At 34.1% G+C, this 25109-nt stretch overlaps 1 protein-coding gene across 1 annotated transcript in view; it reads right to left on the bottom strand.

Moving 5' to 3' along the window:
• LOC128165315 (uncharacterized) overlaps positions 1-23710 on the bottom strand; it is a 28473-nt gene extending 4763 nt beyond the window's left edge. The window contains exons 1-23 of the mRNA XM_052829722.1: positions 23574-23710; positions 22979-23145; positions 16993-17097; positions 16597-16723; positions 15508-15836; positions 12867-15364; positions 12514-12677; positions 11832-11982; positions 11504-11673; positions 9063-9233; positions 7088-7276; positions 6737-6870; positions 6372-6545; positions 6124-6231; positions 5806-5958; positions 4285-4393; positions 3925-4166; positions 3488-3724; positions 1412-1871; positions 1049-1212; positions 699-929; positions 312-482; positions 14-174 (exon numbers count right to left, since the gene is read on the bottom strand). Coding sequence (XP_052685682.1) covers positions 14-174; positions 312-482; positions 699-929; positions 1049-1212; positions 1412-1871; positions 3488-3724; positions 3925-4166; positions 4285-4393; positions 5806-5958; positions 6124-6231; positions 6372-6545; positions 6737-6870; positions 7088-7276; positions 9063-9233; positions 11504-11673; positions 11832-11982; positions 12514-12677; positions 12867-15364; positions 15508-15836; positions 16597-16723; positions 16993-17097; positions 22979-23145; positions 23574-23643 — 6485 coding nt within the window. The 5' untranslated portion in view covers positions 23644-23710. The remainder of the gene's footprint in view (positions 1-13; positions 175-311; positions 483-698; positions 930-1048; positions 1213-1411; positions 1872-3487; positions 3725-3924; positions 4167-4284; positions 4394-5805; positions 5959-6123; positions 6232-6371; positions 6546-6736; positions 6871-7087; positions 7277-9062; positions 9234-11503; positions 11674-11831; positions 11983-12513; positions 12678-12866; positions 15365-15507; positions 15837-16596; positions 16724-16992; positions 17098-22978; positions 23146-23573) is intronic.
• Between the last annotated feature and the right edge of the window lie 1399 nt (positions 23711-25109).

Genomic DNA, 25109 nt, shown 5'->3' with positions numbered 1-25109 from the left:
ACAAAAATCCCACCTTGTCCCAGTTTGCAAGTCATCCAGCAATACTTTGTGCAAAAACCACGATCTTTCGCTTCCTGTCCCAGAATTGTCATGCCATACCCGAAAGTAATTCAAGTCCCCTAAAGGATGTTTAGTGCCCATCAAAAACTTTCGCAAGCTCCCTGCCGGGAATCCCTGATAAAGGAAAAAATAATGTATAATGTTTCTTAATACTTGAAAAATTGGAGTGTACTTTAAGATTACAAACATTTCACTGGTTTTCGGTTTTACGCGCGTTCTTAATATTTTCATTCACAGGCATGATAAACTACCGTCATGAAGCCGTCACTAAGGACCCTGACGCCAGTGTCCCCATCCTCGCCCCCGACGATGAAGTTGACGTTGGACTTTGTCCCGCCGTCACGCCGTAGTCCCGTGTACACCGTCAGTAGGTAAAAGTAGGCATCGGTGTTCTCACTGTCACACAAAAACCTAGTCCCCCACTGATAGAAAGAGAAAACCACGCAATTAAAGTAAAAATACTACAAATACTGCAATCTTTAGCTGAAAAAGTAAATTTTTCTTAATACTTAGCTGTTTCTATGATAAGGCGAAAGATAAACTTAAGTGTGAGCTTAGAGTACGGTGTATAGATCTATCTGAATCAACTTGTTAAATTGAACTTAGATTTTTCGATAATTTCTTAATGAAGTTAATACCTTAGTCACATCCTGTTTGTCCTTCCGTCTCAGATACAACAATGCCAAGAAATAAATCACCAGAAGCGCAGCAATAGTGCCATACACGGCTGCATTCTCTGGGTCAAACTTCCCCCAAACGGCGTGAAAGTCGATCTTGTTTGGAGGGACGTAGAAGGTTGTGGCAAACATTGTACCAGGTGGATCCGAGCATCGGCAAACCGTCTCATTAAAGGTCGAAATATCCAACACCTATATCATAGCAATTTCTTTTAGTAAATCATAAAAAAAAAATCAGAGAGTTTTTGAGCTTACATACTCCACATGTTTATCTGTTTTACTCAAAATAATAGAGCAAATGTATACGTAACCTGGCAGCCATTGTCCGTCCATTGGTTTGTTGTTTCATCATACGTTCTACAACCAGATGTAATAATTGCCATGCTAAAATTTGCTTCGTGTGGATCAAATGACGGGGATGTTGCATTGACTGCGGCTCGCTTTCTTCTTCGGTTGTTTTGGGACTCGTCAACCACTAAAGTCAAAGCACAAACAACCACAAGTTTTAATACAACAATAAAGAACAATCTATTTTAAGATGTTCATCTGTGTGTGAGGCTAAAGATAAGGGGACAGATCGCATGGATTCATTTCCCATCATATTAAATTTTCAGGTTTTTTTTTGTAAAGTCTGATTGCAAAAGCAACGTTTATTTTCTAAAATATAAATTCACCTTTAAGCGGTTTCAGCCCTATGTATAATTTTCCTTTCCGGAATATTTTGTCCGGAAGGAAGATTTTAAATCCATAAGGTTCCACCCAGTTAGAAGCTTTGACATCTGTTTTATACTCATAGTTGGCACTTTCGGGATACGTGTTCATGCGACCGTAGGCAGTGTACAAATCCTGATCCCCGAGGCCAGATGAGTCGTATACATCGGGTTTGACATACACAATGGTTGCATCCGGTCCGTTTAGATTTGTTATAAAATAGAACATGGGATCCTCACCCCCTGATATATTGGAGAAGAAAAATGACTTATACTGGGTCGTTTTGTTGTTGTTGAATATGATATTCTTTGGAATGTTAACGTCTTGTTCCGACTCATCTCTGGTTTGAACTGACACCAAGGAAGATCCAATGGTCTCCGAACCCGAGGCATGGAAGAAAGGATTCTTTTTAAATTCTGTCATCTGAGAGAGAAATTATTAAAACAGATTTATATCAATTGACCATCTATGCTTAATTCATAACACTGTTAAAAAATTGCTTTCAATTTTTACTTCAACACTATCAAGTTGTCATGTTGTAAATTTTGAATTTACTGGGTGGCAGTAAATAAAAAATTTACAACAGTTGTCATGTTGTAAATTTTGTATTTACTGCCACCCGGTTAATTCAAAATTTACAACATGACAAAGTTATACCATATACATGTATCATTACACCAACAGCATTTCCATTTTTCAACATTATTCATACAGTAGAGAAGTATTACTCATGACGGTCAATAAGTCTGAGGAAAGATATAAAAGAATTTAAACAACGCCATAAATCAATTTGCTTATTATGCATTTTCAATACGAGGTGTGTCCTTTGGATGCATTTTTCATAATGCAACGGCTCACTAATATATTGAAATTTATTTTGAAGACTTGGCAAAATTATTGCTATTCATTCGATATCCCTGGAAAAAATACCATTTATAATTCTAGTTGGCATTAAATCGAACACGCCTTCTCACTTCTTCACAATGAACGATTAAATAACATTGAGGTCGATATAACCCCTCCCTTTTTTTCAACACATATACATATATAATGCAAAAGTAAAATTCTATCAGTTTTGTTGGATACAGAGATCTATTATTACGAAAATTTGAAAGATAAGGATTTACATGATTATCTGGGGAAAAAAAAGATTTTGCTTTAGTTTAAAACATTTTGCTAGAAATGATAACTAGTTCCGTGTGTCCCTAAGTCAGTGCTAAAGGGTTCTATTACTTAATTAGGATGTTGTCCGATAATCAATAGATGGTTAAACGTCGTTTAAAATAGTAGAGACCAATAAGACTTGTCGTAGAGTCACTCGAGGAGGCCGAGGAAGTTAACAATTCTTATCTTCATTAAAAAAAATACTAATCTATACATGTATTTGGAAAATTATCGAGCTACTTGCATGGATTTTAATTGTTTGACATCAATGAGACATCACTGAGCTCATTGTTTCGAAAAACATTACGATCAATGTTACATTGATTCTCTCCAAATTTTCTGACTTTAATTGCTATTTAAATCTTGTTTTGCATTATGTCAATTTGTTATTACTTTGTACATTGGTTTGATTTAGTATGTGCACAAAGGCACCTTTTCATCGTTTCGTTAATGAATAAGTCTATTTATAGTTTTTTGTGTTTTCTACAATTAAGCAATCAATTTTTGGCAAACTTAAAAAACATATTCTACCAGGAAAAACGATTTTTGTCGCCTATAACAACAGTATTGTAAACAAAAGTCTATCATCTTGCTTTTTGTTCACCAAACAATACATGCACTATAAACGGGACAGGCAATCTTAGTCTGGCTTATTGTCCTGAAAACCAATTTTAATTCAAACGCATGAAATTTACGCAAGATCCTCCCCGTCGGAAATGTATTTCGCCGCGAACTAGACATTATATGTCTCTGGTATATTCATCTCTAGCATTGCCTATATTTGTCGCGCGCGATCATTTTTTTTTTTTTTGAATCCTGTTATTCGCCTGCGTATAAAGAACTAAAGTTGGTTTAGACTTTCCCTTTACACCTACCCAAACCTCCACGGAGCGCGCCCTTGAGTTATTGAGCGCACCATCATCAAGCATCAACCCAGTGTCCCTCCTCTGTATCTTTTTGTTCATCAAGTGTTCCCTCTTTTCCTTCTGGACTGACATATAAATCTGATCGGTCGCGACGGTATCTGTACCTGCTCCCACCTGGACTATTTTGGATTTCGCTTTCAGGGAATCGGTTATGGCTGTTTTTATATTACTGCCAGCATTCTTTGCCTAATGTTGAGCAAAATTTATAAAATCTTCACATCAAGAAAATCGTCAAGTAAATCATAGATGATCGGAAAGTGATTATGAAAAAAACTTGAATAAATTCGAAGATCTAGAGAAGTACTATCTAGAGCAATTTTATCAAAACTTTATATACATGTCTGCGAAAACATGTTATGAATTCTCTGACACAAGAAATGTTTTACTGTTTTTGATTTCTTCTCTTGTATTTCTCTATGCTTCTTCTTCAATTTAAGAACAGCATCTGCCAGTTGTGTCTTATCTTCAGACGTCATATTCGCAAGGATTGAGGCTGTGCTTCCGTCTGAATAATATTCAGCATCATTCATATCCGCCATGACGTCATTGATGTCGAGTTCTTCCTCCATGTCGGACAGTTCGCTGGGAACCATAAAATCTACCAGATTGCTCAGCGTCTCCACCACACCTTCCAAAAAAATCACATCCATGTTAATGATTGACAAGTATTTAAACTTTATTGATAGAAAATATTACCAAATTACTTTGAAGCTAGGAAGATTTATGTAAATTCGCTTATCAATTACCGGAAGCGGTGTCCTGTATGTTTTGAATATCCTCTACCGGAAAAGGTTTCACGACTGACACTTGACGAATATTGTCCATCAGCACTCTTGTCCCTTCTGCCACAGTTTCCTATGTTATAATATCGACAAATAATCAATTCGAACATTTTTTTCCTGTTAATAATTTCTTTTAGTTTGACTTAGTAAAATATTTTATAGTTGGACACGGGGAAAAATATATATAAATACTGAAGATGTACAGGAATTATTGGATTGGATTTAAAATATATCATTCAACATTTAAGCAAAAAACCCAATCTATGCATAACATTGAAAGTTTGTTCGCATAAAAATTTGCTGAGTGATTCCGCATTTTTTTCTCTAATCCCTACTTGTTTAACGCACAAAGATGCCACACACAAAATTCTGTTTCTTGATTTGTAATGTAATTACACATACGATTTATTTCAAGCTTAAACACAATTAAAGATCACCAAACGATCCACCCTTTTGGATGGTGAAATGAAAAAGTTAACATAAAAATCCCGGCGGGACTTGAAACCCAAAGAAATAGTCAGCTTTTGGAGTAAACATATTATTGTAATTTTTTTGCATGGTTTCAATGCATTAAATAAATTTATTACAATATTCGATACTTTGGTTTATATGGGATCATAAAAAATGGAAAAGGCGCTTTCCCATCAAGTAGGTAGACAATTAAGTTGCAAAAAAATTTCAATTTCGATTACATTTAATGTATTTTTTGGTCACCATGTAGGCAAAAGTAAATCTCTTCAAATCTTTTTTTAACAGTTGGGACAAAAGCAGTTTTAGTGAATCGATTTACAATCAACAAACGGGTGGATAATTGCTTTATCAACAAAAGAGTTCCGTTCGTTCATCACAATCCAATAATGTAAAAATGGAATATGAATATTTTAAAACAGTACAATTTATAATGAAGAGGGAGGTTTTTCATCCAACGAAATGAAATATCCTCTTTATGATTTAATCGATTATCATATTTTAAAAAATAAATTTAGTATGAAAACTAAGGTGCATGATCAATCAATGATCATCAGTTTACCCACAATTTTAATTTGCAATCTACATTCAAATTATCATCGAAGAATAAAATTAATGTTTAATTTCAAAATTGACGTACTAGACAAGATTTGGCTGCTTTGATTTGATAATTTAGAGTGGTTATGGATTTTATTGTATAGAATTTTCCAAGCTAAAGTACATTCCGTCAATATTATCCATGGATTGACATGAAACAATAATTATCATTATTGTTATCTTTCTAAATACGTGTAATCGATGATTAATAGAAATTCCTATTAATTGCTATTACTATAATTTGTAAAGTTTCCATGTAAAGTATTTCATTCCACTGAACAATGTTATCCGCATTTGGTTTTCTATTCATTCATCGAAAATTTGAAATGAAATATCGACAATGCTAAATACTTCGAGGTTACAATCTCTCAGATTATCATTCAAAGTTATATATTTAAAACGAAATGTTCCACAATTTACCACAGATGTATCATCCACGCTTATTGGGTTTGACACACACGCCGCAAAACTCCGCGCCACCTGGCGGGCATTGGCAGCACTCATTGGACTGTCGCTCGTCGCTGGTGTTTGCGTGGTCGCATTCAAGAGGATTTCTGTAAACTGTCTTGTTCTCTAAAAATAAAAAACAAATTATGAAAAAATATTAATGAAGCCGTAATTCAGTTTTGTTCAAATAAGGCACAATGTGGTCTTTGAATTTCAAAGATTCCTAGACTTGAAATTGGATATTAAAATCATTCAAATTTTTGCTGAGAGACTACGTTAGTAATTAGTAACCTGTATAAGTTGTTCTTGAACAGGTTCAACTGCAAGATCTTCCACCACTTCAGTCTGGTCCACCGCTCCAGAAAACAGATCGCTGGTACTGGTCAATGTCCCATTTGTCTAAAATATATCCATTGGAAGATTAGTCCGAAAAACACAATTCACTACATACAATAATACTTCATGTAGTAGAATTCACAAGTACAAAAATTTAATATAAATGGTCAACTTAAATACATGATTATCATAGTGGTTTTAACCTTTAAGTGAGAGGACAGGTAGATGGAGGTTGTTGACTGAATGAGTCTCACTACGGCCATGCTGTTTCCTCCAGCATCGGTTATGGTGTAGTTACGGTCAAAGACACTAAACAGTTCGTCCAAAGCTCCCGTGTCTTGTAGATTTGTCGGTACCATGCTTGTATCCGGGACCACCTAATAAATTCCACATACATATCTAGTAAATTTTAGTCAAAAGCCAGATGTAAAGTGACTAATTAAAAATATCTGAAAAAATTATTCTAATGAAAATTTCATTCGGTAAAATAAAATGGATTAAATCAAAGCGTCCTAAATAAAACAGATTATAGAAACTAGTCGTCGCACGAAATAAAGACAAGGCTTACCCGAACTTCTGTGTCTGCATGGTGAAACACGGCAAAATCCCCATATCGGTCATAAATTCGAACTTCAATCTCGATTTTGTAGTCTAACGTTTCACTGCCCACCGGTAAGGGAAGCTCAGTTGCCGTACTTTCACCTATTTATGAATCAAACGATGAAAACAGTCCTTGTGAACATGCATGCATTTTAACATATAACGTTATATCTCCATACTTAAAAATATTACAAAATTTTACCATAACATGTACAAATTCAAACGTTGACATTAAAATTTTCTCTTTAATAACAGAAATTATGACTGAAATTGGCAAGCAATAAAACATCTTAATATGTTAGCTTGATGAGGTACTCACTTCCTCTGAAAATCGGAACTGCACTTTGATAGTATTTAGTCGACCCGTCCGTTTCGGGGATATACGCAACGTATTCGTAAACAAGTGGTTCATTAAGTGTCGGGTCACGTGTGTCACTTCGCTCTGCATAGATACCTTCGTCACGCCAATCCAGACAAATGACTGAGAAAGAGCTGGTCGAAGCGTTACCTATCCAAGAGATAAAAATTCTGTTCTTATAAATCAGGCACGAAGCAACCCGGAAATATGATTTTTACAGTTGTGTTGTAGTAAGCTTTCATTTTTAGTTTGCAACCAATGTGCCATGAAAGAAATGATTGTATATCTCTTTGATATGAGCAATTCAGGATAGAAATATCAATAAGTACAATTTCTGAATAATTATCTTTTAACGAAATATTCTTCAACAATATTACAATGGTAAAAGTATATAATTATACAGGGTGTCCCATAAAATATGATTCCATTTTTTCTGTAAATAACTTTTGATTAGATTAATTTAACCAAAACATCATTGCATTTTCATGAAGATAAATGATGTAAATTTTCACTCAGCTAATGTCACAAACATTCATAAGTTATTGACAAATTTTGCGTCGACTATAAAAACACAACAAATTTCGAGAGAGTGTACAAAATGACGTCCTTTTGATCAATAACAACGTCAAGATGGTGAGTAAAATTCCTAGCAACAGCCACTGTACGGGTTCCATTTCTTGAGACTTTCTCACTATTCGAAGAACCTGTTGTTTGTTGGGTTGATTTTTCCCAGGGGTTTCTTTTGCATAATTTTTATAACCATAAATGGATACTGTCTTTGATAAAACAATCCTAACAGTCTTTAACTAAAAACGCCTGTTCTCTTTCCAGATCCATTTTGAAGAAAATCCATTTCAACCAAAGAAATATGATGCAGTTGTGTGATGTCATAATAAAAAGAAAAGTACTTTTTCCCCTTACCTTTTTATATTGGAAAAAATTTAAATAATTTTATTTTTATTTGAACCATAATTTACAAATTTGGGACAAAACCTTTTAATATATACGAAATTTAGATGGTATCAGATATTCTGGGACACCCTGTCTATATCCAAGTGGCGCTGGAATACCCAACTATTATATCTATATCTTACCAGATATAATTATGCTATATCCAAATGACGTTGGAATAGCCAACTTATATATCTATATCTTACCAGATATAATTATGCTATATCCAAATGACGTTGGAATAGCCAACTTATATATCTATATCTTACCAGATATAATTATGCTATATCCAAATGACGTTGGAATAGCCAACTTATATATCTATATCTTACCATATATAATTATACTATATCCAAGTGGCGCTGGATTAGCCAACTTATATATCTACATCTTACCATATATAATTATACTATATCCAAGTAGCGCTGGATTAGCCAACTTATATATCTACATCTTACCATATATAATTATACTATATCCAAGTGGCGCTGGATTAGCCAACTTATATATCTACATCTTACCATATATAATTATACTATATCCAAGTAGCGCTGGATTAGCCAACTTATATATCTACATCTTACCATATATAATTATACTATATCCAAGTGGCGCTGAATTAGCCAACTTATATATCTACATCTTACCATATATAATTATACTATATCCAAGTGGCGCTGGATTAGCCAACTTATATATCTACATCTTACCATATATAATTATACTATATCCAAGTGGCGCTGGATTAGCCAACTTATATATCTACATCTTACCATATATAATTATACTATATCCAAGTGGCGCTGGATTAGCCAACTTATATATCTACATCTTACCATATATAATTATACTATATCCAAGTGGCGCTGGATTAGCCAACTTATATATCGATATCTTACCAAAGTCCATGACACTCGTGGTACTATGTGTTACGTAGTATTTATTTTGACTTGAGTAAAAGTGAATTTTACATGTGGGCAGATACCCGATTTTGGATCCGTTACACACGTCCCGTTATAGGGTGGGTAGTTCACTTGTATGCCCCACACAGCAAGTGTTGGGTCCTTCTCATTGGACGTCATATTTACACTTAAAGTGTACTTCTCTCCTGGCGTTAGTTGATTTGCCTTCAGAGTGATGAACGCCTCGTTAATGGCTAAACATTAAACAAAACATTCAAAATAAAGCAAAAATTACAAAATAGTTATAGTAAGATAATTATACAACAAATTGTTCTTTGTTAAGGATTAATAACACAAAAACTTCGACCTGATGAAAATGCAGAAAAGTACGGTTGTTAAAAAAATGATGGGTGATTATTTGAACCATAAATTATCTTTGCCATTACATGTAACTTTCACTTATCATAATGGAGAGACATGCTCATGGATTGGCAAGATAAATATGACCTGCATTCCTTGATACCATTAATTAAATTCCACGATTGTAATCATAATCCATCTCACTCATCTTTGTTTAATGTTACTTTTTAATTACATAAAAACTGAGACTTTAAAATAATCGCAGCCATTAACCTCATTTGTATGAATCATTTACGTCACTCGCCTCATTATTAATTTATGAAATTCCGGTTGAAAAACTAATAGAATTATCAATTGCCAATCAAGAAAATAAATCTGTTTTGGCAGAAAATAGACTTGAGGGGACCTAGAAACGATCTGAGTTAAAAATTAATATTTCATTTTTTTTATATCTTAAATACTTTACTAGTGTAATTTGAATGATTGACCGAAATTTAAATGTTAGAGTGCAAGTTATAAGAGACACGGAGATCATGTAAACAAAGCCCGAGTTTTATATTTGTTTACATGTAGAATTAAGTAAGGAAGTACGATTTCTTTGACAAAATGACTCGTGGCAAATAAGATAAACTAATTCAACGTGTTCATAAATGGTATATCAACAGAAAAAAGCAACATTTGATTGAAACTCTCAGCAATAAATCACAAATGTAATTAATATCAAAGACTCAAGCTTTGTTTACAAAACCAAGAAATTCAACTCCTGTATCTTGATTGTAACTCAATATTTGACTTTCAAATTTTGACGAGGCATCAAAAATATATACATATTTACAATTCTGTACAGAAAAAATAGAAAAATGTAATTTGAAATTTTAAGCTCAAATCGTGTCTAAGTCCCTTTTTAACAATAACTTTCCGTAAGAAATAGAGGGAATCATACTCAGTAGATGTAAATATATTAGAGTAACCATTTCAATATGAACTAACTGATTATTTGAATTGTCTGATTTACAGAATTGTGAATCAATAGGCGACTTCAAACGTAAATAATCAAAGTAAGACAATGAGTCGACATCAGATCATGGTCTAAAGACAGAAAACTATAAAAACAGAATATATTCATTAATTATATTTTATATAGGGTGAAAAAGGAGGTAAACTGCTTATAGCCACAATATAACAAATCTGTGTCTTTAATGTTGGTTGATGTTTTTAAAAAAGCGCAATATAATGATAAATGATTGCAACTGAATTGACAAATCCGTTTTATAATGAAATCTCGGAAATCTTAAAGGTTTCAGAAAAGCAAACACCGCTTTTTATTATATCTACACAGGGCGCTTTCGTTAATTGGTAAACACTAATTATTGATGTTCAATTCTCGGCAGTTGCAATTGAATACATTTTTTCCAAGTTTTTATTGATTAAAGTCATCCATTTGATATTTTGGAATTAAAAAAAATTCTTTGCAGGAGCCAGAAAACAATTCACACTAGATTTGCATTTACTCGTGCCGGTATCTGGTACCCAGTTCAACACATTCATACTCAGTCCAGAAAATCCGCCCTATTCACTGCAGGGTGTATTTTAACCTTTGCTTTTACCTATTTATGTAATGAAAAAATATCATATTCTCTGGGTATTGTTAATGTCATGATCTTTCGTTGTTAGCTCTCCGACTAAATATTAATACACTCGACAAAGGATCATTGATCGTGAACTGGGCAATATTTTCTATCTTTGCAGTCTGTGTATTTGATATTATCAACGTAAAATTAATGCAGTTGTGGCACATCATTTTTTAAAATGCTAATAAAGGCTATTATTCATATTCTGCATCTCGTATTGAGCAAAATTTAAACAACACAATGGTATAGATTTGCAAAAACAGATTATTTTCCTTACTTTGCCGTCTAAAAGAAGAAGCGAAAGCATTGTCAAATTGCTTTTTGATACACTAACTCTTATTTTGTATTACTAACTCAGAATCATTGATGTACATGTGTTTCATATTTTCAATGACAGTGCTAATTATTCCAGCCTTATGTTATTTTTTTTTTTGGGGGGGGGGGGGTGTCATTACAATACCCTTGTGTAAAAAATACTATGATACAGATTCAATAGGAGTTTTTTTCTAGAAAGAAAGAAAAAGAGTTCTTACGAGTTTCAGTCATGTTAATCAAAGACGGAATATCTTCGTAAGTTCCGTTAATAAAATGTTGCAATTTCCATTCATATTCCAAAACAGCGTTTGGTGTACAATCGTAGCAAATGGCAGTAATGCTCAACATTGACGTCACAGCGTACTTTTCCAAACAATTCATAGAACATCTACAATGTAAGTATAAAAAATAAAAACAATGTTTTTAATTCTAAGATGAAATTGTGTAAATACTGGTTTGTTCCTTACCAACAAGTTTTTCCAGACAATTACTAGTAAATGATCTCAGATGTACATACAGTAAAATCAAATTTTGTTCGCCACTTACACGATGTTGACATCGTGGGGGATCGAGGAGACCACCTGTAGAAGCTGAGTGTAGTAAGACACTAGCTCGTCCTTGGCTACAGCCACCACGATGACGAAACCCACGTTTGGCTCCGACAGAGGTAAGGTTATGACTCCATTTGTAGGGAAAGCTTGATAATAATATATCGTATAGTTGTAATAAAATTCATGATCAAGTATAGTGATTCTTTAAGTAAACGATCTTTACCATTAAAGTTTGACCATTATATTTACCGTCATTATAATCATTTGACCAAAGTTAGACGAAAAGAACAATAAAAATGGTGTATATTTCTGATTGCCTTGTCAAAATGCAAAAGGATTCATATACACTAGAATATCCGAAACTTAAAATGGCAATTACTCTTCGATTAATTTTATCAAAGTTAATCTTTTATTACATATTGTTCATAAAATGTCAATGAACAACAGCTAATGAAAATAATGGATAGTGGGGAAAAAACTCAAACTGTTAATCGTCTGTAACGAATGTGGGATTACAAAAGGTTCTTGTATAACTTGCGGCATAGAGCAGTCTCGATATTTATACTATGGCTGTAGAAAACTTGAGTACAAGTTCTCAGATCTCGTGGGTATACGCATTGTGGTGCACCCATAACCTAGAAAATACGGGTTAAGTTATGTTAATTATAGATTCGTACCCGAGTCTGTACTGTTAGTGGTGTTACCAGATGTCAGATTGCCACCGACACGAAATAAATTCCTGCAATCATTCGCCAGACTTGGTCCGTACGATATATAATAATCAAGTCCTCCATTTCTGTTATATAGTTCATCTAGCTCTATAATATCTGATGTCAACTCTCTGTGTTAAAAAAATAATACCAAAAGTTTTGAGTTTTCATGATGCAAATAATGTTTAGCACAATCTATCAATCATGTGTTAAGTTCTCCCATTTATTATTTCTAGTGACACAGATACATGTAGTTACTGAAAATCAACTGTGTAACTGAATACGTTTAAATAATGTGTGCACATTTTAATTTAACTTACTTGTTGCAATACCAAGTGAAAGTCAATTCTTCGTTAAAACCATATCCCAACTGAGCATCGTACGATTCCGTTTTTGCGTCCAAATCTATTTCTCCGGAAGTGAAAGAAGCAATGTACTTTGACCCACGAACAATATGGGCATACGGTTTCGGCTTTTCAAATTTTATAAACGTGTATTCTTGCATCCATGTCCCATCCAAGGTCACGTTCAAACTGACCTTGTACAAGCCTGCTGGAATTGATCCTTTTGCAAATCGCACAGAACCTGTGGGTCTAAAAACGGGGGTGTAATTATAAACATCTTCATCCATCCCTGTAACATTATAATACGTCCAATCGTAATCTGGACCCCTTTCTGGGCAATACACGAGCATGCGACTGGCTAGATCAACGTCTTTTGAAGTCAAAACAATCATGGGTGTTGTTCGATTGGAATACTGGCGATCGAAAATACCATTAATGGAAAAACATTCGTTCTTAACTAGAATGATGGAATTATTTGTATAGGTATGGGCAAAGTTTTTACAGAGCAACTGGAAAAAGTGAAACCCTAGAGTGAGGTACTGGTAGTTATATACGATTGGATCACCATCAGTAAGGTTTTTTAATCTCGCGTGGATTGCTTTGTCGATTCGATCTCCTGAAATGAATTCACACCTGATGTCGAGAACAGGGTCGGCGCCGTCCGGGACACCAAATATAAACACTGCATTTCCTGGCGGAAGTTCAAGTTCAGACGGTACAGTCATATTTATTCCCACAAAAACATAGTCAACTCCAACATGAAACGGCAAATATAGTAATTCTGTAACTGTTCCGTTATAAGCAATGACTTTGGGCAAGTATTGACCTCGAAGATTATATATTGCAGTTTCAGAAACTGGGATTCCCGCAGATGCAGTACGAGTTCTCGGCGGCTCTATACTCAAATCCATTTCGTATGTTGCAGTTCCAAGCAAGTCTTTTGCCGTAAAGGTGAACACATCCTTTCCTGGACTGCCTTCGTACTTATCTGATGAAAAGTTTGCAACGCCCATCTTGATTTCGAACGGAATTTCTTCTTTCTCGGAACCATAGGTAACTTTAAGGATGCCATTAAATATTCCTCTGTCTTGAAATTCGTGCGTATAATTGAATGAAGGGTTTTCTAATGCTACCGGAGGACTACCGTCGCCGAAGTCCCACTCAAATTTCACTCGAGGGGGCACATAATTCATTTGATACAACTGTGCACTGAATGTCACTGCAACCGGTACACTGCCTATTTCCCCAAAAGGCAGTAACTCTGTTGCATTGCCTCTTAATGTCATGTTCATAGGGACTTCGGGCGGATGATTTACTATGAAATCTGCTATATCGAAGTCTCTGATTGTAACGTTCGCAAAACCTGTCCATGAGCTAACTAAATTGCTACATTCAAATATAACTTTTTTACTTTCAGCAGATTTTTTAACATCATATTGATATTTTTTGGTCAATGGTGACCCATAAACAAACGTTGTCGGTTGATTGTCAAAACTTTCATCTTCAAAATCGAATTTACACGTAACATTGGTTGGGGAAGGCCGGTCTTCCATCATTGTAATATTGAAAAAACCAAAACCGTCATCTATAGGGAAATCCCCACCGGTTGGATTCAATTTCATGGTCGGTATCGGGTGTTGAGCAGTAATGTCAAATGTCTGAACAACAGCATAAAATGGATTCCATGCAGCCATGATAACAGTATACCTACCCGGAACAGGGTAGTCAAATACCCAGGGAGTAACGCTAAAATTACTGTAGTAGATCAGGTCAGTTGTTGTGGTCATATTCCCATTCCCATACTCAATAGTGTATCTAAATCCCGAGTTTGGAGGGTTCAGAAAAGTAAAAGTCGAACCTATTCCGATTGTTGAAAGGGACGATGAATTCAAGGTCATATTGAGTCTGTCCCAAGCATAAAATGAAAAATTAAAGAGTTGATATCCCACGGCGTTTCTTATTTTTGCAACAAGGGTGTAGTTTCCCTGGATTAGGTATTGACAAGTAAACGAGCTCCCATCAACAGATGTAATATTTTGAAACAACGGATTTAGCCTAGTAGTGTCGTTTTGGCCGTTACCATACAAAACCTCAAGGTACAGTTCGCCCATCGATATTACCTCTGTAATCGTCAAATTATTGGTAAGAGTGACAACAAACGGCTCCTGGGTTGAATACAGGCCCGGTGTGGTCTCAACAACAAAGTTGACAGGCCGTCGAATGCCCATCACATTTATAGTTTTGTGCGTTGATGTGACGCCGTTTCTTACAAACACTGTAATGTTGTACGTGCGCATTTCTGTGAACGTGAACGTTTTGACCACGTTTCTGACGGCTCCTTGATATGCGTCAATGCAGGTTGTTATATTTTGATCAACCATCCACTCAATTTCCACATTGGATCCAGTTGTCATGGTGACAAAGAAATCAGCAGGGTCAACCAATGGAATGTATGTTCCGTAGGCAGTTTGAAGCTAAGAGTAAATGATTAAAGAAATACTATTTTAAAAAGCAAGAAAGTCAAATAAAAGCTATTTTCAACAAAAAGAACTACTTAGAGAGAATTATTCGTAATTAAAGAAATGTGTTTTTCCTATCAACTCTAAGAAGAAATTACATTTAATCCCGCTATCGCTTCTTCGTGATAAACAATCAAATCTTTGTTCCTGCCGGATCCTTTACACGGTTGAACTTCCGTCCTGAGTAAATACGTTCCAAGGGCCGGTAACTTGGATGAATCCAGAGTCACCGATGCTACGGTATTGGACGTCAGGACGGATACCACAGTGTCATTGTTGTCTAGATAGGCCAGTACAGACAGGTCTGAACCGGAACTCTGAACAGCGAACGATATAGACTCTATCGAGTTTAAGGAGAGTCTGACAAAGTTATCGTTCAGTGACGTAGGTTCCAGGTATGTGACACTTCCGGTTGTGATACTTGAATCTGTGTATATAAGGATGAATTATGAAAAAAAAAATAACTGTATAAAGTTATGAATGTTGAAGCTTTTGAATATTATTCACAAGATTAGTTTCTTCCATTGCTTTTTAAAATGTGATATTATGAGAAATTTGGCATATAGAGGCATGGTCAACGAATTAACAATCAGATCTATGTAAAATTTTAAGATCTGATTTGTTTAGCTGTAAACTATTATTTGGTAAAGAAAAATTATATAACTCTACCTTTAAAATTTGGTATTTTCCTATATTTTTATATATAGCTCTCCTTCTAAAGGAAATCAATACAGTCTAAAAATGGCCGCGACCATCGATCCCTCCTAAATACCCTAACAGTATGTATATTGCCTCCTATTCTAACATGGTAAGCTATTTTTATTTCGATTTTTCCATCAACAACAAAAAATTATTCCAACTTTAAACCTAAAAAATTGAATTCTTTATGTTGCTTTTTCTACAAAGGACTTATTATAAAATGCGTTTTCTTTATCAGATATAAATGGAAAAATCCGAAAATATACTATATCTGGGTTGTTTTTTTTCTTTCGCAAATTACCATATTTTATTTTAAAAAGAGAAAAAATGTAACTTTTTTTGCTTCAGTCATTTTCCGCAAATTAAAAAGCTTCTTATAGCAAAAATTGAGAGATACAATTTGTGTGCATTTCATGTTTTCTGCTTTTAAGTGCTCGCAAGAAAATAAGATCGTCGAAAAAACTACCGGTAAGCTAAAAGATGTATACCTGTTGCACAGTCACATCCCATTAGAGTAACCTGTAAGCTACAGTCTCCAGAGCACGCCGTGGGAACAATCCGGAAGTAAGAACCATAAAGAGGCTGTGTAAACGTCAGGGTAGCGGTAGGTACTGCCTGTTTATAGATGAAAATGATTATGAAGTGAAAGAACTTTAAATTATTGACACGGTGCATTTTTGTGCATAAACATACACTGACCCTAAGACCTGTGATTATACTATTAGATATTTATATTCATGAGTTTTAACGGATTAATGCTTAAACACTCATAGTGGAAATTTCACATTGTTATTGAAATCATTTCAAAAGATAATTCTTTAAGTTTTGATTCAAGTCTTCTATCAATTCATGGTCTTATGGTCTGGATTTACACTGTTTTGTACCAGACTCTCCCAAATGACGCCATCAAAACTGGTCATTACATCACAAGCCGTGGTTGTGCCTTCGAGGTTTAACGACACGAATTTGTGCGGTTGAGAAAAGGTTGCCTGAAAGGAATAGAAAAAGATTTTATGTAGTAAGGTTATTTTTATTGTATTCAGAATTTTTTTCATCAATATTGAAACTGAGGCTTGTTATTATAAAGCGAAAGAACACTTTCCAAAAAAGTTCATCGATATTAAAATGGATTAAAATTGAAATTTTCCTGGCCGCCAGAAAGCGGTCGTTTATATGGCATGAAAGGAAAAAGTGACTACACGCGTTTCTGTGAAGCTACATGAATTGTTAACATCTAGTTCAGCATACCACTTTGTCAAGGCAACGAAGCTTTGCTTAAAGGAAGCGGTTAATTGAACCAGTTCAATTATGAAAACCAATTATAATCAAAGTACAGAAGTACTGATGGAAGATGTTATAGTGGATAATTATTTGGTGTGTATTGTATTGTTTATTTGCTAAAATCCATATGAATTATAAGCAGTTGTAACATATGTAAATGCATGTAATTATAAACATATCCATACACTCTATCTAAGCAAAAGCTCACGTCACTAGTAGTAATAATGTTATGCAATATTCTACAAAGAAAAATATTATTCATAAATGCACATTCATAGGAGATACCCTATTAATCAATAAATCAAAAAGTTATGTAAATGATAATAATAATGGTAATACATTAATTGGATAACGAATATTCTGACATTCCCGTTTTTTACCAGCCTCACGCAGATACATTGCGAGATGGCACAATTGTTTGCGATTATGAATGGCGAGGAGTTGAACTAACTTAAACATTGAAGGACGAGTCCAGTAATATTTTTTAAATACAATACGCGTAGACATTTATAAAAAGGACAGATAAGTATAAAATGGAATTCATCCTCGACTTCACCTAAATTACAATATTTGCAGATGCGCATCGATATGACAGTTCCATTATAACGGCCTTGCTCTACCAAAAGCATCTGCGATGACAGTCGATATTTTGTTAAAAAGGACAACAAGTTTTTCCGGAATATTTTACGCAAATAAAATTGTAAGGAAAAAGTGTCCAGCAGATACTTGTACAATAAACATTTAGAGGATAACTCGAAAAATGCATCTTCCTGTATAAAAACATCAGACAACCTCAGATGCTTTACAATTTTTAAGAAAACATTAGTGTTAGCCACACTCTGTGAAAGCCATACTTCATGCATACCCAGTGATACTAATAATTCTCTGACATTAAAACACCATGTATTTGGTATCAATTGTGAAACCAAATCTTCATAAATATTGCGTAATGTACAATTTTCTGTTTTAATAGCCACGGTCTATTGCTACGGTCCTGACCGGAAGAGTATTTCTCACGGGGACCCTAGCGGATAAGGAACGACAACTCTGTTCGGTATGCAGTGTTACACGCAATGTTTTATCTATATGTCGATTTCAGTATGAGAACTAATTTTAATCTTATCAGATATTTTAAGCATTAAAGCTGCTAATCATTTTGTACCTATATTTAAATAATCTCACAATAATCGCTTCTTGTTTTTTTTTTTAAACAGGTTTGCCATTTCATATTTCAGCAATTATGCTTCATCGATAAATTCAGTCATTTTCAACGCATTAATTTTAGTTGAGGCAGAATATTTTTTTGTTGTTGTAGCTTATTCTAAAGAATTCACAACATATACTGACAATGAATATTACATAAATTACATTTTATTGAACTTAAACCGATCAATGGCACACTTTCTTCTACAAGTGTGCATGTGTTTTTAAACATACAAAAAGCTTGAAATTTTGCTTGAAACAAATGTGTTTAATTTTGGTCTGACCTGTGATTTACCTAATTTTGTAGCCCACTCAGTCTGTAGGAACATTAATTTTATTACAGGCACCTCAATATTCATCAGACAATATTTACTACTGATGTTGACGCTTTACTTCCTGCTGACTTTCTCTCAAACACGCTAATCGACGTCGGATTGTAAAATTCACGTGCAAATCAAGTCGCCATTTTACAATTTTACATGTATACATGAATAAACAAACCACATTTTACGATGCTTCAAAGATTTTCAGTTCAGATTTTTTTGTAAGCAAATAAGGGATTAAAGACATGCTGTAAAACGTCTTATGGATTTCTCGGCGTGTCAGCTCGTGCATCTCTAATTTGCAGCAAACGCTAGCTTTTTGTGAGAAAAAACAATCGGTTCAACTCATGCAATATTCCATATTCATTTATGGTACATTGTGAACGGTAATGTTAGATATAATAATTTTGTTCACTTAACAGTTTCTGATGAATTGTTCACAATAAACTGAATAACGCAATTCGATGAGCGAAGCACAATTCGGACTTTAATCCATATGCGCCCATCTCTGCTATAAGAGAACTTTTTCTTTGGTTTTGGGGATTTTGTCGCTAACAGATAACATTATTACACATGTGCGTAAATATCGCCCCTTTTGTTCTCAAATAATTTTTAACTCGCGAGTACAACTCTATTATGAGCTATCTTAGACATTTGTTTTCATTTACAAATAGGCGGGCCTATATAAATGCGTCAGTTTGCAATCGAAATACACACCTGTCATCACTCAACGAAATGCTACATACATCCATGCTATATTTGCGATAAATAATGAAACATGAAGGTAACAAAATGTGCTTCATAGATAACTGTAGTATTCTGCTGAGCTACAGAACTATATAGCTTTCCGAAAATATTGCCGGGATTTGCAAACCCTAGATCTATTGTATAATACATGCAAAGAATAAAATGAAATTTATATACACAGCTGTACGGTCAGAAAAAACATGCGTTCAACTTGGATTTTGTTTGTTTGATGTTTTTAAAAACTAATTTTGAATAATTAATCAATATTTGTTATAAGTTTACTAAAAAAAGTTTAATGTAGCAAGTAAATTATGCGTGTTAAGTGTACTGAGAAGCGATAAGATATACATGTGACTTTCCCAAATTCGTTCAAATGATTTGAATAAATCTATAGCTAAATACAATAAGACAAATGTTCTTTAAAACTTGGATTAATGAAACTGCCGCGACTGAATATTGTATGATTTTTTTTTTCAAATTTGTATTCACTTCCGTTGCGAGCAAATGGAAATAATCCACTTAAGTCGAAGATAAAATATTGATTGACTCTTCTGTTTCATGATGACGTGCATTCCAGAAGCAATACCAGTTTTCTCAAACAGGTTCTTGTAAACCATTCCGTTTTCTGTACACCTAAATTTATTAACTGACTATGAGGACAAAGCAAGTGTGATGCACATGGTCCACAAGCAAGTGTGATGATGCAACTTTTCCCCCGTGAAGAAATTGAGGGAAAATGCTGTCGAGAGGGACAATAACCGTACTACATGTATGCCCAAATAGTTAGTAAAAACCTGATAAGTATTTTATGATACCAAAGTTTTATTTGTTCTCGTTACTTTGAGAAATCTACAATATCTTTAAAGCATAATAGTCCAATCCACAATTTTCAAAAGTTGTTCCCCTTTGCGGGGTCAACCCAAAGGTCAAAAGGAAAAAAACCAAAAAATTCCCCTTCTTTATACAATCAATTATTTGGGCGTACTGTGATAAAATCGCTTTGGATTGGAATTATTCATTTGATATGTGGTGGCAACCCACATATTTAATGAGTCATTTTGGTGCAATCAAAATACGTACATGTAGTACATGTATAACCGAAAACGGAGTTTTAATGTCAACTGATATAGATACAAACATATAGATACAAACTTCTATACTACAAAGGCTCCTATGATAAATCTATAGGATTTCCCCAAAAGATGACGATAAAGAGACACAACAATTGTAAAGAGTGGATTGTGATCACAACTACGATTTCCACATAATTATCCATGTAGGTAACTCACGACCAGTTGTGCGAGTAAGCGTCAGGTATTAGTACACGTATGAGATGCGGCTGTGGATTTTCGACAACAATAATTACCATACATGTAATATGCCACTTTCTAACGGCGCCACCGTCTAACAGTACTTTCAGTACTTTGATTTTTTTCTAATGCCGGTATGAATTTTTGGGGTTTTCCGACTAGAATTCCGATAAAATCCCATAGGAATCATGCTGTGTAATATTTGGAGATACAATTAATTTCATCAAACTATCTCAGTAATCAAAATAATTCTTGATATTTAAGAATCCGCGCTTGTCTTGTTCAACCGCTTGAACGAGACTATAGTGAACTCTGGCGTAAGTATTATTCCTACGCCAGAGTTCAATATTGTTTGGTATTGCATTGCATACGACTACAAAATTATCTGAATTGTTCGTACCATTTGTACCATTTACAATCTAACTACTTTCAAGGTATTTTAAAAAATAATTTTCCTTGAAAAACAATGGTTCTGAATACATTACATCGAATTTATCGATTATTTTCAAGTACTAAGTCTTGTCAGCGGTTATGATTTGTGCTGGTCCATACACTGTGTCACTTCCGGTTTGCAAGAGTAACTGCACAGGAGGAGAGTTTATTAAAATAGTCCCCCCAAAATAGCAATAAAAAAAACATTATAGTATAATATATGGTATTGTGTTTCTTTTAAAAAAAATAGATTACAAAAGCTATAGATTTAAACATCAAATTTTTACTTCGTCTTCCGTGCGTTTTTTTAGGATTCCGTTTGGGATATTACCGCCGATACCGTGTGATTTCCCGTTACGAAATCAGCCATCTGACTCTAACTTCAGTAATTGTCGCGTGGTCAATGTTTATCTAACAATTTCCGGTAAAGCATACAGTTTGTCTCATGATGGTGTGGTGTTGGATATCAGAGTTCTATAGCTATAAAATGTGAACGAATATTTGAATGATGATTAAATGATGAATCAATTCATAATTTTTAACTTCTTGTAACCCTTTCTAAATTTGTTGTTGTTTCACTGACTTAAATCTTCCGTATTATTTGATTTGAACGATCCTTTTTAAAGATACTTTACCGACACCTTTCTTATATTACCAAGAACGACATCTCGTATGCCTTTACAGTCTCATATAAGGCAAGTTGTCATTAATAAAATGAGCAACTTAACTGTCAGTTGATACATATACATATACTAAAGAATACATATATGTAGAATTCAATGTCGCTTCGAAATAGCTGTTTGGTTTTCAATGATTTCTTTTCTGTTCTAAGAACAATATAATTATGCATGCAACTGCTTATCTAGAAGGTCATTTGTAGCATGCAACTGCTATCTTGAAGATCATTTGTAAATTAATTTTATAAAATTGGTAGTAATTTGTGATATATATATAAAAAAGAACTAAATATGAAAAAAATGAAATAAGTATTCAAAGTGTTTAAAAACAAATTAATGGAAAAACATGTCTAGAAAGTTCAATTATGTTCATCTTTTTAAGAATTGTCGATTATTCCTTAGCGCTGATACTTGTTTCTGCGATCAGTTTGAAATGATGCATCGGGGAAAATTTGAACAAAGCAGAACAAAACTTAAAACTATTACAAGTTTTATTTCAATTTGCTTTCAATCGCGAGCAAGCATCTTTTTTGTCGAAAAATATTTTCCAATCGCGTGCATGCAAGATATTAGATGTCTATTGTTATCGACAATGATTACAATGAACAAAATGAAAGAACAATAATACTGCGGCAGTTTATTACGCAATATTATGAATATACTATTATCTCCGCCATTGAAATAATAATTCTTCGCAGAGATGTTCTCATGTTTCAATTCAAAGCGGCTATATAGTTTAAATATTTATGTTACTGAGCAAAATATAGTAGCAAAACGATTAAAAACAAAGAGCTATGAGCATTCAGGGTCAACACGAATATATTAATTAGATATTTCCTGATATGCATAAAGAAAAAAAAACAAATGTAGATTCGGCAAAACCAAATCAAACTTTACCTGAACAAATGTATCTGTGTCATTTCCACCTGGGACCCAGAAGCCTGATTTGCTGGGTTTGATGTGAGAGGCGCTGCTAATTTCCGAAGAGGCGGTGAAGGCAGAATCTGCCAGTGTGTCTAGAAGGTTCGAACTGCATCCGAGTGTTGGGGCCGTGAGGAAAGAAACTAAAAGAGCAAGCATTGATTAGATTTATTTGTTATAAAACGTCAAACAAATTGAACTATTAAATGCCATGAAAGATTAATTGCTGAGTAATGAAAAAAATTGGATTGAGTTACTTCATGCAATTTCATATAATTACGAAATATAGCAATACCAATACAATTATATGAAATGGAACAGTAAAACTATTAAATAATATTCTTTCGAAAATTTCAAAAATCAACTTTAAAGCTTAATTACAATTACATAGTTTTCAGATATTTTCTAAAAACAAAAATATTCTTACTCCTTCAGGATTTAATTGAATAAAGTGCACGAAAAATTAACACAAAAAACCCTAAAATTTTGCTATGAAAGTCATTGAAATTTTAATAACAGCCATTAAACTTTGCGATTCCTACTATTTTGAAATACAAATCAAATAACTTACATAAACACAGAAATATATTTCCGAAAACCGCATAATTCATTTTTCCAAAACACTTGACAAAGCCAACCATCAACACTCAAATGAAACCAAAATGTGTGTGCGTCACTTGAAAAAGCCCGGAACCTGTTTGATCAATAGTATACTTTAGTTTAAAACGTACACTAAGGGACACCAAACACAGTGCAAACGCTTTTGTTTACTGAATTGAAGATTTGAAAAAGAAAATCGAAATGTTTCCATCACGATTAAATATTGATGCTTTCAATTTTGGAACACTGATTGATGAAATACCGGGTAGTGCTTGAAACGAGACTTCTCAACTGGTTTATTGGATGTAAAATTTACAAACATCTTTCTTAAATTAACCGTAATAAATTCTACAGTTTCACACGCTGTTGTGATATCAGATGCATATATTGATGTTTAGACGCATCAATAATTCGGACCTTAGAGATGGCAAATATTGTGACATTTTTACGCTTAATCAGCCCTTCTGCAGGTTTTGCCACGCACGCACACACACACGCACGCAAGCGCAAAATTTTATTTTATTTAACAGCAACACCTACTGCAGATGCCGGGGGAAATTATGATCAAGCTTAAACCGTAACTGATAATGTTCAATTCATAAGACAAATACAACAATTTTAATTCTGATGCAATTGAAATCATAACGATACAACTTAATATCCAAAATGATTGAGATTTACTCGCTGAAATATCCAGTGATAATTAATGTTTGACATTATTCATACCAAGCAACTACAGACGACCGTTAATGATTTATAAAAGAGTTCTATTGAGCAGCACATTCTTACACGACAAAAATTTCTGGGTTTTTTGTTTGATGGCAGTAAGCTGCAGAACTGTAGCTCCACAAAAAGTTGCGCACTGTTTTGTACTTAATAAATTATATTAGTAATATATAATTCAAGCAATATACGTAAAATTTTTGTATGGATGGAACTGTACTTCTGTGGTCCGGCAACCCGAATTTCCTATGGAACTAGAGTTCTGCAACTAGTTGGCAGTAAACCCGTGTCCTTCCTTTTCGAAGCTGGACTACGTTTAAGATCGTAGCAGCTACCTTAGCAGCTACATGTAGGTCGTAGAAATCTAGGTCTATTGAACAGACCGCTAGGTTACCTGCTAAGTCTCTAAGAAATAATTATAAGATATTTCGTGAAATAGTTCACCAAAAACTATGGAAATGAGTTTGGTTTGCCAGACATTTGCAATGATTAAAAAGACTTAGTATGCAACACTTTGGTCAAGGAAATCATGTACATGCACACGTCTATTAGTACATGAACAAGTTTCACACCTCGAACAAAATATTTTTGCTGGTACAAAATGACTTGGTACACCAAATGACTTGCTACACATATGTACATGTACCAGGATTAGGCCTAGATCAGGATAAGCTAGGCTTAATTTAAGTTCAAATATATCATTTCACTTGCATACCTTTTTGATTTAAGTGATTAGGGCTAAGAAGTTAGGAATACTCTGAACCAGGTATTGAATAGGTTTAAA

Source organism: Crassostrea angulata, chromosome 10, assembly GCF_025612915.1.
Source record: "Crassostrea angulata isolate pt1a10 chromosome 10, ASM2561291v2, whole genome shotgun sequence".
NCBI lineage: Eukaryota > Metazoa > Mollusca > Bivalvia > Ostreida > Ostreidae > Magallana > Magallana angulata.
The sequence above is the reverse complement of the archived record's forward strand: the minus strand, read 5'-3'. Positions and strand labels throughout refer to the sequence as shown.